Below are 12,011 nucleotides of genomic sequence, written 5' to 3' on the forward strand. Positions count from 1 at the left end.
AGGATCACAAGTCCGCATCTTGTACAGCAATTAACCACTAAGAAGAATATATGCAGTGTATTATTTGTTGAACCTGTACTTCTGATTTGATCTGAAACTGTCTCATTGTTATCTGTTTATCAATAAAACTTTGAAAAAAAAGAGATATGGTCCTTAAGGAAGTCTGCAGGTGGCAAAATAGTTCAGTGGTCTAAAGCCCCCTCAGGGTGGGCTGAGCCTGCACTCCCTCAAAAAAAAAAAAAAAGAAGTTCCCAAAGAGGAGACTGATATCATTGATAATCACATGTCAAACTCCCCCACCCATCTATTTGTCATGGGGACATGAGTCTCCTCTAATGAAAGAAATGTCACTCTGAAGTCTCCTCAACCTCCTCCTTATCACCTTCAGGTCACATCAGTGAATCAGCCCTACCCCAAATGACTCAGAAATTCCATCAGCATGTAGGGCTCCAGGGAGATTCAGCATTTCTCAGGCCCTTCCTCACACTCTTCAAACAGCTTTTGGTAGAGGAGGATGAGGAGGAGGAGGAGGATAAGAAAGAGGAGGGCGGGTGAGGGAGAGGAGAAGAAGGGGGGAGGCGGGGTAGAAGAGTGAGGAGGAGAGGAAGAGAGGAGGAGGGGAGGGGGAGGGCAGGAGAGGAAGTAGAAGAGTGAGGAGGAAAGGAGGAGGAGGAGGGGGAGGAGAGTAGTAAAGAACACTACTTGAATCCAAGTTCCTTTTTGCAGTGGCAGATCTCTAACAATGCAAAGCATGTTTATAGGACAGTTTTTATAGTATCCCAATAGGTTTTCAGAAGGGTTTCAAACTTTGATCCTGATGTTTGACCTCTTGCTATGGTTAGTGTATAGGTGTCCCCCACCCCCACCCCCAAGCCTCAGGCAGTCATGGGGTAGCTTCTGGAGTTTGTAATTGATTATTGTTGGTGTAGGTGCTGCACCTGCCCTGGGGCAGGTAATTTGCATTACAATGTAAGGAGGAGGAGGCTAGTTAGCTGCCTGAGGTGCTGCCACTCCCTTTGTTCTTTGCCCTTTGCTGCTGCCAAGAGCTGATACTCTCTGCCATGTGCCACCTCACCTTGGAGCCCGCTGAGTATAGAATGAAACCTCCACTGACTGTGAGCTAAATAAACCTTTCCTTCCTTCATTTTGGGTGTCGGGTATTCATCCCAGCAACAAGAGAAGAATAACTAAGACAACTCTCATGGTAAGATGTCCAATTTGTCTTCACCACTTGCTGTACCCCAGATGAAAAGCAAAGAATCCTAGAAGATGGTGGAAGATATGCAGATGAACAGCATGCTGCAGAAACAGAAGCATGGTGAGGTATCCAACACTATGCTGCAGAAAGAGGAGGGACTCACCCCAGGGAGGTTACTGTCCCTTTGATGGAACAAAACTAGGACTATAGTGTCAGGGATAGACTAACACAAAACCTAAAATGATGAGTGCTCTTGTTGTAGAAATAATAAAATACATGAAGAAACTGCTAATTTTGAAAAGGTTAGAGATTATAAAGGGCCAAGAGAAAAATCCAGCTATCTTTCATAGCTGATTAGTAGATGCTTTTTCTGTAAATATACCAACTTAGACTCATATTCCAAGGAGGGGCAAGCACTAATGGTACACCATTTCATTAGTCAATTAGTTCCTAGATATTTTCCACAAATTAAAAAATAAAATTTCTGATAGGCTCCCAAATCCCAATGACCTAATTTCTGAGGCACCTTTTTCTGTGTTCAACAATGGGGATCTGGAGGAGGAGGAAAAGCAGACAAACTCAGAAATCACTAGGCCAAAATTATGGCTGCCAAAATTGACAATGTTTAAAGGACACCCATGTCACTCAGGGGAAAACTCAGAACCAATCAAGGAGAGAAATTCTGCTTTAAATGCAAGGAAAAGGGGCCATTGGGCACACAAACGAACTAGGCCTTTGGCTGGGTCCTGTTCTGTATGTCAGGCAATCGGTGTGCTCGCCTCATGGCACTGAGGGATTGATTGTCTCCACTCTCAGAGAAGGGCTAAGCCAGCCTCACCTCCCATTCCTACAGAGAGGTCTGAGGGGGCCTGGAAAAACAGCAAAGCCTCTGTCCAAGGACATCTCCATATTGCAAGGAAGCCTAGGTGGCCACAAATCTCATGAGTAAGCAAATTCAATTTCTTATAGCTACAAAAGTAGCTTTCTCTGGAAACCCGCCTCTAAATTAGAGACACAGTCTGGCTCAAAATGACCCCTCATTAGAGCTTCTTTATTCCTACTTTATATGGAAAAAAACAAAATTTCATGACAATATGATAGGAAAATAACAATAATTAATGCATTGCTTGTTATTATCTTTAAAGTTGTTATTCAGAGTACAAGATATAGGTACAAAAAATTCTTCAATCAATGCTAGTGATGAACTAGGGGACACCAAATTTGCAATTTTTCTCTCTTTCCCTTCCTTCCTTTCCCCCCTTTTTATTAATTTTATTGAGACTTTCCCCTTTCTTTATCCTAGTTTCTTTTTCTTTTTTAACCATTTCTTCCCCCTTCACAATATTTATTTTTTAATAGTTTACATTTTAGACCTTACTTACTCTTTCAGTCACTCACACTAGGGAGACAATATGATACTTACATACGTGCATTTGATTTATTTCACTAATGATAATGGTCTGAAGTTGCATCCATTTAACTATAAAAGTCTCTAGTTTTATCTTTCTTTATGGCTGAGTAGTATTTTATTTTATTTAAAAAAACACACACACATCTTTATTATACATTCTGTGGTTGATGGGCATTTGAGTTGCTACCAGGATTTAGCTATTACAAATTGTGCTGTTCTAAACATGTGTGTACATATATCGCCATGGTATGATGTTTTAAATTCTTCTGGGAAGATACTTCAAAGAGGACTAGCTGGATTAAATGAGACCTCTACTCTTAGTTTTGTGAGGAATCTCCACACAGATTTCTACAGTAGTTGTACCAGTAACCCTCCCATCAACAGTGGAAAAGAGTTTCTTTTTCTGCATGTCCTCACCAGCATTTGTTATCAGTTGATTTTTTTGGTGATAGCCATTCTTTCTGAGGTGGGATGGAATTTCAGTGTTGTTTTAATTTATATCTCTCAAATGACCAATGATGTTGAACATTTTTTTCATATAATTATTTGCCATTTGTATTTCTTCATCTGAGAAGTGCATATTCATCTATGATTCCCATTTTAGGAGTTAGTCTTTGAATGTGGGGGTTCTGATTTTTTAATTGTTTTTATGTTCTGGGTATGTCCTTTGTCTGAGGGAAAATTGGCTGAAGTTTTTTCCTATTTTGCAGGTTGACTTTTCATTCTGTTGGTGATTTCTTTCAATGTGCAAAAGCTTTTTAATAAGATGAGGTCCCAGTTATTGGTTCTGTGAAGTATTTCACATGCAGTTTGGGTTTTGTTCCTAAACTCTTTGCCTATCCTCTTGGTCTTCAAGATTTCTATATACTCTTTCTTTCAGCACAGAAGATGGCAGGTGTTTCTGTTTTAATCTTTAGATCTTTGATCTGCATTTACTTTAGTGCACAGTAAAGGATGAGGCTAGTTTTAGTCTTTGGCATGTAGATAACCAGGATGAGTACAACAAACTATCAACTATATGGAAACAAAGTCCTGCCAACTCCTGGCCCAGGGGAACACAGAATATCTACCCTGGAGACCAAGTGCTCACAAAAACTTGGAAAGAAGGAAATCCTGCAGAACAACTAAAACCAAACAGAAAGCGTCCTTTTCAGTAATCCTTGCCATCCCACTTCAGTAAAGATGGAAAGGACAGATAGCTGAATTCACTTTTCTAGAATAAAGCCCATCCCATCTGAACTGTCTGACGAAAAAGATCATTTAAAAAAAGCTACTCTGTGAACATCTGGGAGATCTGAGGCATCTCTTCAAAAAGTAAAACTTCAGTACTGCTCAAGTTGTAGAATCACTAATGACCCCAATCCACCACAGCTTAAATAAGTACCTGCATTTGGACTACTGTCTTTTTTTTTTTTTTTTTTTTTTTTAGGGAAGGGTCTACAGGGTGTTCAGAGTCTCACTAGTATATAAGACTCTTAGTGATCCACCTGTTTACAGACTCCCAAAAACTGGGATTACAGGCATACACCACCATGCTGTCTCAATTGCATTCTCAGCGTGTCCCAGGGGCAGGTCCAGCACAGCAGGCCCAGGGATTGAACCCCTGTCCCCTGGGCCTGCTTGTAGACACTTTAATCTGGTGAGCTATTTGGCGGGCCCCAGACTACTGGTTTTAATTGGATTTATAATTTAGTTGATCTTTCTAGGGCTATAGCTTTCAGGGTCTTGCTATTTTATCTAATTACCCTCTTTGCTCTGCTTTCTTCTCCACAGATAGTAAGGAAATAAAACTCCTTAGGAAACTTCTTCCAAATAATAGTGAGGCAAGAGTGTGGCCAGTGTGATGGCCAAATAGGCATAATCTGCCAATCACAGAGATCTAGGATGTGCACTCAAACCCTGCACCGGGGACCTATCAGAAAATACTATCTACAGTTCTTCCCATGAGAACTCGAGCAGGTTTTTGATTGGTAGCCTAGACTTGATGTCAGCTGAGGAGAGAGTGATACAAAAGATGGCTGCCATTGTGCCCTGGGCCACTGTGCTCTTTCACAGTGGGCAGCTCTCATCCTATAGCATGTGCTTCTTCTCCTATTTTTAATTGGACTATTTTCACTCTGTAGCTCTTGTTTATCGCCTATCTTTCTATGTTCTGCTTACCTTAAACAATTGTTTGTTCAAGAAGAACCTAAAAATCATTTCTAAGAGGAGACTCCAGTAGCCCAAAACCAGTAACAATAGCTCAAAAACATGTCTCTAATTATTTGATCAGTCATAGCCCACCTTCTAAGACCAGGAAATATGACCTGATCCTTCTCAGATTTGGCCTCTCTTTTCTCAAAAGATAGCAAATTTGTCTATTCAGAGCTGAAACCGATGATGGTCCAGATGACAGCCCAGACTATAACTTCTGAAAAATTCACTAAGAGCTTTTCTCCATTAAACAATCAACCCAAGAGTCTGTGACATAAAAGCACTAACTCTTTTCTTATTGTCTTTTAAAAGGTTCTTTCCAGGTCAGCCAGTAAGCCCCAAAATCCAAAGGTAGTAAAAAGCACATAATTCCCAATAAGTGAGGCCTACAACCCCTTTGTACAGAAAACAACTATAGGAAGAAAAAAGATCTCCACTCTTTCAGCATCCCTTTAAGAGTATTAGGGATTGTCTGTGATGGGGAAATGAGATAGGAGATTAGGCCTGGGGCAAAGCTAGTCAAAAATGTGGACATAATCTGTCAAAGTGATGAGACCAAGGATACAAGTACAGATCCCAGAACCTGGAATATCCTTACAGTTTCTGATCACTATACATGGAACCAATAAGAAAAGTGCTGTTTTTGGTTCTTCATTTATATATGGCATGAAACAAGTGAGTCTTCAATAGGACAGTTTAAATCTTGTGACAGGCCAAATGAGTTTTTGATTATACAACCATCCCAAATGCTGTATTTGCACAAGGGAACAACCAATTTAGGAATTTCAGATTCAAAAACTCCCATTATCTTCATGGCCACTGGGTGTTTATTTGGTGGGCTGCTCTGCTCTGTAGGGCCTGCTTATTTTCCAACTTCAAAAAATAAAAATGTAGGGCCAGGGAGACAGCTTAGCAGCATAAGCACCTGCCTGGCAAATGCAAGGACCTGAGTTCAATCCCTGATACAGAGAGAGAAAAAAAAAAAAAATAGGGCTGGCCAATAGCTCAGCAGATTAAAGCACCTGCAAGCAGGCACAAGGGCCAGGGTTCAATCCCTAGGCCTGCCATGCTTGCCCCACCCCTGGAGTACCCTGAGAGGGCTATTCAGACTGGGCATGGTGGCATGCGTCTGTAATCCCAGCTCTTGGGAGGCTGTAAACAGGTGGATCAGTACGAGTCTGATCTAATAGTGAGACCCTGAACACCCTGTAGACCCTTCCCTAAAATACAAAAAATAAAATAAAAATGAAAAAATAAATGTGCATTCCAACAACCTCGTCTGTGTGTCTTTTCCATTTCTTTGTTCAGGACATCAAGATCCTGAAAATAACTTCCCAAAAACCCAAAGTCCAGTAACAGTAAAAATCAAAGCAAGAAGAAATCATGAGGAAAAAATATATATAGCTGCTTGGAAAAACTTAGAGATGGTAGTTATTCTGGCTAATCTTAGTGATCAACCTGACTGGATTAAAAGACTCTATAGTGGCACAGGCAAGAGAAAGTTCACCTAGAACTACATAAGAAGACACTATGACAGTTGTTTGCAAACTCTTTCACCTCTCAAAATTTCCATTTCCTCATCTATCTATCAAATATGGATAATAAGAGAAACCACCTCATCAAGTTGTTATGAGGATTAAATCACATCAGATATTAAAACACTAAAAATAGTGACTGAAATAATATTCATAAATGTTAACAATTTTTTCTTTTGCTAGAATGCATTTTAGTAGTTCTTACCATTATAATTAATATTAAAACTTTTTAAATAAATGTACACATTTAAGTGTACATTTCATAAATTATGTATTCATAAAGCAAATTTGTACAAGTAAAAATTCAAGGTATAGGTTATAAATATTTGTAATTTTGGTGGTGAAAGAAAGGAGAAATAATTTTCTTTCTATTTTTCATACTTTTTAGTTGTAATGGGCCCATATAACAAAAGATATATTAACAAGAAAAAGTAAATTATTTTATTGATACGTATACATGGCATACAACCACAAAATATGTATAGTCACATGCCGTGTAACAATATGTTTTGAGAAATACATAGGTAGGCAATTTCATCATTGTGCAAACAACATAGAGTGTATTTACACAAGCCTAGATGCTATAGGTCAATTATTCAGTCTCACGATAAAATCAAGAGATAGAATAAACATAAGCAGTATGAGGCCGCTGCTGATACAACATGACATACTATTTCACCAAACTTTTTAAATAAATAGGGGTATATTCTAAAATAATAACTAATTACTGTGTAGCATAGTAAATGCATGAGGCAATTATCACTCCTTTATTATCCTTATCAAGTACTATTGTAATACAACTGCAAGCACAATAGATTTATTTACAACAAGACCACCTCAGGCACCTGTGAGATGGCTCAGTAGAATAAGCGCTTACCTGGCAAGTACAAGGGCCTGAGTTCAATCCCCGGTTCTGAAAAACAAAAAAAAACAAGACCACCACAAAAATGAAAACAATTAACTATGATATTACAACAACTATGCTGTCACTACGAGATAGGGGATTTTAGCTCTATTAAAGTCTTATGAGACTAATGTTACGTATATGTTGTCCATTGTTCACTACAACACTATTATGTGGTACATGCCTCATATCCTGGGTGACTTTTAGTTCCAGCTTAAATACTCTCTTCAGTTGAAACATAGCAACAATATCAGTATAAAGAAAGGCATATTATAAGGAGATGTCCAGGAAAAGTCTGATAGACAAAGTTAAGCTTTGTTATGCAAATTTTTGTATCTTCTTTATTAGTAAGAGTCTCTAGTGATTTAGACACATAATTTTCTTCCTGATATAGAGAAGAGTCATGCTTTTATATATTTCATCTGCAGAAGATATTTCCTTTATAGAAAATATTTCCTTTAGAGAAGAAAAATTTCCCTTAACTTTCTTAAGGGAAATTTTTAGATAACTTATATTTTGTTTTCAAAAGTTACCTGTATTTATAATACCTGAAATCAATCAATGCAGAATAATACCTGTGCCAAAGAGACATATATTTGACGTATATTCCTGTCCTTTACTATTATTGTAAACTAGCACAATAACTATCTTTGTACAGTACTCACCTACTAATTACATACTGTATAAGATTGCTTTTCACTCACTTTTACTAGCACAGCATGCTCTTAAAGTTTATTATTCTTGTCAATCTGACAAAAATAAAAAAAGGCAGATCATAGCACATAATTCTGTATAAGTAAAATGTGTGTTTGTTTTGCCTTTCAAATTACAAATGCAGATAGAAAAAACTAAAAATAATGAAGGAAGCTTATGATTCTTATCGGATATCATTAGGTGCTCAGAAGCACAGCATTTGCCTGGGAAGCATGAGGTCCTGAATTCAATTGCCAGTACCCCCCCCAAAAAAAAAATCTTATTATGAACATAACAGAAGAGAAACCAAAGGTGCCGAAATGTCTGTAATGACTTTATTGCTGAAAATGTCCTGATTCTCAAAAAGTATGTGAACATCCAGATCCAGGAAGGTCAAAGGACAATCACAAAAGATCCTCCGAAGGGCCGGCCTGACTAAAGAAGAGCTTGATTAGGCAGCGGCAGAGGTTGGGGCTGGATCCCAGGGGTCCTTGCTGGCCCCACTCCTGGGACGCAGCTGAGACAGCGATTGAGACTGGATGTGGTGGCGCTGGACATAGGAGGCTGAAAACAGGAGAACTGTTATGAGTTTGATCTACGTAGTGAGACTCTGTAGACCGTGTGCTAAACAGAGGGGGAAAAAAAAAAAGCTAGACAAACTGAAAAAGAAAAAGCAGAAAGGAATATTTAGGAAAATTTACATCAGATTAAGTAGATTTTTCAGCGGAAGACTTACAAATAAGATGACCATGAGAAGGTTTATTTAAAGTTCTGAAAGGAAGCAAAACAAAAACAAACCAAAAAAATCTGTCAATGCAGACTACTATATCCAATGAAGATATGTTTTAGAAGTGAATGAGAAATAGCCTTGCACACAAGCAAGGATGGGGGAACTTCATTATCATTAAACTAACCTAATATCAAGTGTCTAAGGGATCCTTCAAATAGAAAAAAAGTAAAAAATCTCACTGAAAAAATAGATATATGAATAAAATAAGAATCAAACATCACTACAGAATGCAACCAAACTAAATAATAAAGATACAAAGCAGAAAAAGAAGAGAGAACATTTTAAACCATCAAAAAAATAATTAACAAAATTGAAAGAGTTTTTACCTACCAATACTAAACTTGAACAGGTTGAATTCTCTAATTAAAAGTATAAAAACAAAGCATAAAAAGTAAAGCCATGCTGTTATGTTGAGCTGTAGGGGACTCAGGTCAACAATTTCTGACATTGCCAGTCAAGCAGAAGATCCAATACTATTATGGACTACTGGACTCTTTTAGAATATTTTGCTGAGTTAACACACCTTTAATATTCAAATAATGGAACTAAACAAAAAAAGGGTATACAGATGAATGTTCATTTTGTATCTGTGTATTCAAAATGGTTAGGCTAGATACATAGTTACATTCTCTTAATGAATAGAAAGATTTGTTCTAATAGTGTTTGTAAATAGGATATCATGTCCGCATCTTGTACAGCAATTAACCACTAGGAAGAATGTATGCAATGTGTTAATTATTGAAACTGTCCTACCAATTTCATTTGAAACTGTCTCATTGCTATTTGTTTCTCAATAAAATTATTGGGAAAAAAAGATAAAGAGTGACTGAATGAACAGAACCAATTATATATCACCTACAAGAAACTCATTATACTAGTAAAGACTCACTCAGAAACAATAGAAAATGAGCTGAGGAGAAAAAAGATACTGTCAAACTAATGAAAACTAAAACCAAGCAGCTATACTTGCATCAGATAAAAGACTGAAAGTCACTATCTGCACAAAGCAACAAAGGGTGTCACTACATAAAATAGCAAGAGAATATAATAGTTGTAAATATATAAGACCACCAAAATAAGTGTATGCAAAGTTCAACCAAAGAAAAACTTATATAAATAATACTAAATTATTGATCATACTCTTAAGTGAAATAAATCAGTCATATGTTTAAATACCATATTGTTTCTCTGGAGTGAGAAACAAAAGTGTAAATAAGAACCAAAATGTATAATAGTTATTGGGAAATAGGAAGCAAATATTCAAATGTGAAGGGAAGAAACGCAGGGTGAGGGGAAAAGGAAGGAAGCCACAAGAAAAAAGGAGAATAAAAAGGAAAAATGGAAACAAAGCTTTCGTGAAAGAGGAGGAGAAGATGAATTGAAGGGAAGGAAGGGAAATGGGGTAAAAGAAAGATATGTCATGCATAGGCACAAGTTCCCTATTATGAATGTTATCATTATGCATAATTAAATATATCAAGAAAGTAGACAAAAAAGGAATTCCAGTGGATTTTGTTAATTTTACATTTGTTTTATTGGTATTATAAATATAGTTGTAGGGCTGGAGAGATGGCTCAGTGGTCTAAAGCACCTACTTGGAACAAGCTTGGCAAAGCACAGGGACAGCGGTTCGATCCCCCAGCACCACATGCCAGCCAGCCACGCCCCCTGGTGAGCTGAGTTGGCCACACACACACACACACACACACACACTAAATAAATGTTAAAAAAATTGAAAAAAAATTAAATAAATAAATATAGTTGTATTAAGCATATAATTTTATAAATTCATATCAAATCTAAACCTGAATATTATTCTGATTTTCATATTATTTGTATGTGTTATCTTTTTATATGGAGATGCTGCAGATTTTTAAAAGAATTTGTTGTTATAATTTACAACAATTTTAAAGTTGGTTCTATAAATACTTGGTGGTATTTAAGATAGTTTTAGACATAAATAATGCCCTTGCCTTACAGTGATATGGGAAGAGACATTCTCTTAATTGGAGAGGAATTCCTAAGATGCTCAGGATTTAATGTACAACTGACTGCATGCAGCAGTTGAGGTGTAAATGTATGGAAATTATTTTTAAAAAATGAACAGAATATGTAACCCGTTAGGAATACAGTAGCTATGGTCTAAACTAGAACAGTGAACAAACAAATACACAGGAAAAAATGGGCAATTCATACTTGATATTTTTCTATAAATACTGTCAATTCAAATGAATTTTTGGCATCTTTGTTTTGTGCTGACAAAATTTATTTTATTGCTTTAAGTCCATCATCAGATGAAGTACTCTTGACTATGTCAAGCTACAGTGTTAGCAATCAGGTGTCTCACATACGGATTATTTTGTGGGTGTGTTCTTTCTGAGGCTGTGACTCTGACTGTTATGGGTATTTTACCAGAAAATGTTTGCTTTTTCATCGCAAGGCTTTGAAGGAATCAGAAAATAATTACTCTATATGAAGAATAGCTGTGAAGGGCATGTTTAGTAAAAGAGACTTAGATTTCTGAGATCATTAATTCTGGTATGCCCCCTTGATGAGTAAGAACCACCTAACCCATTTGTAAAGTTCTGAGTTCTCTGTAGGTAACTGGTTTGTAGGGCACAGTCTAAGCAGAGAAGCCCCATCCTGTAGGCTTTTAACAACAAGCAATAAACTTCAACTCTGGATGAATTAAAAAGTGAGAAGAAATTTATTGAGACACTAAGAAATAAACATAAGTTACTTTTAGCCTCTGTTATTACAAGAGGTGCTCAAAGTGGTGGCAGTTAGCATCCAGATATTTGTTAGTAAAGCAAAGGCAAACTTCCACTTGGGTAACCTTGGTGCTTGAGATAGATGCACATGTATTTTCAATTTCTTCTCTAAGGGCCAGAAGTGTAGTGAGTTTTCTACTATATATGACATTCTCTATGGTCTGTCATACAAAAGTAACACCACTATGAACAAACATCAACTATTTTCCTTTCCCTGAAATGTGTACATTTTTGCTGAGCCTGTATATGAACTAAATACTGAAATATTAAAATGTAAAAAAAAATAGTATTAGCTATAAAGGGAGAAACTGACACCAATTCAATAATATTTCCAGATTTCAGTACCCCACTTTCAATAATGGACAGATTATACAAACAAAACAAATCAACAATGGAAAGCCAGAGTTGATCTACATGATAGCCCAAACGGGCTTTACAGACACTTATGGAACATTTCACCCAACAGCTGCAGAGCACACATTCTTCTCATTAGCTGATGGAACATTCTGTAGCATA

At 37.0% G+C, this 12,011-nt stretch overlaps 1 protein-coding gene across 1 annotated transcript in view; it reads left to right on the forward strand.

Moving 5' to 3' along the window:
* Nucleotides 1–417: 417 nt before the first annotated feature.
* The window catches only part of LOC101569284 (RAB6-interacting golgin), a 115,172-nt gene continuing 103,578 nt past the window's right edge, over nucleotides 418–12,011 (forward strand). The window contains exon 1 of the mRNA XM_012517049.1: nucleotides 418–551. Coding sequence (XP_012372503.1) covers nucleotides 418–551 — 134 coding nt within the window. The remainder of the gene's footprint in view (nucleotides 552–12,011) is intronic.

The sequence above is a fragment of the Octodon degus genome, unplaced genomic scaffold, assembly GCF_000260255.1.
Source record: "Octodon degus isolate 3935 unplaced genomic scaffold, OctDeg1.0 scaffold00144, whole genome shotgun sequence".
Lineage (NCBI taxonomy): Eukaryota > Metazoa > Chordata > Mammalia > Rodentia > Octodontidae > Octodon > Octodon degus.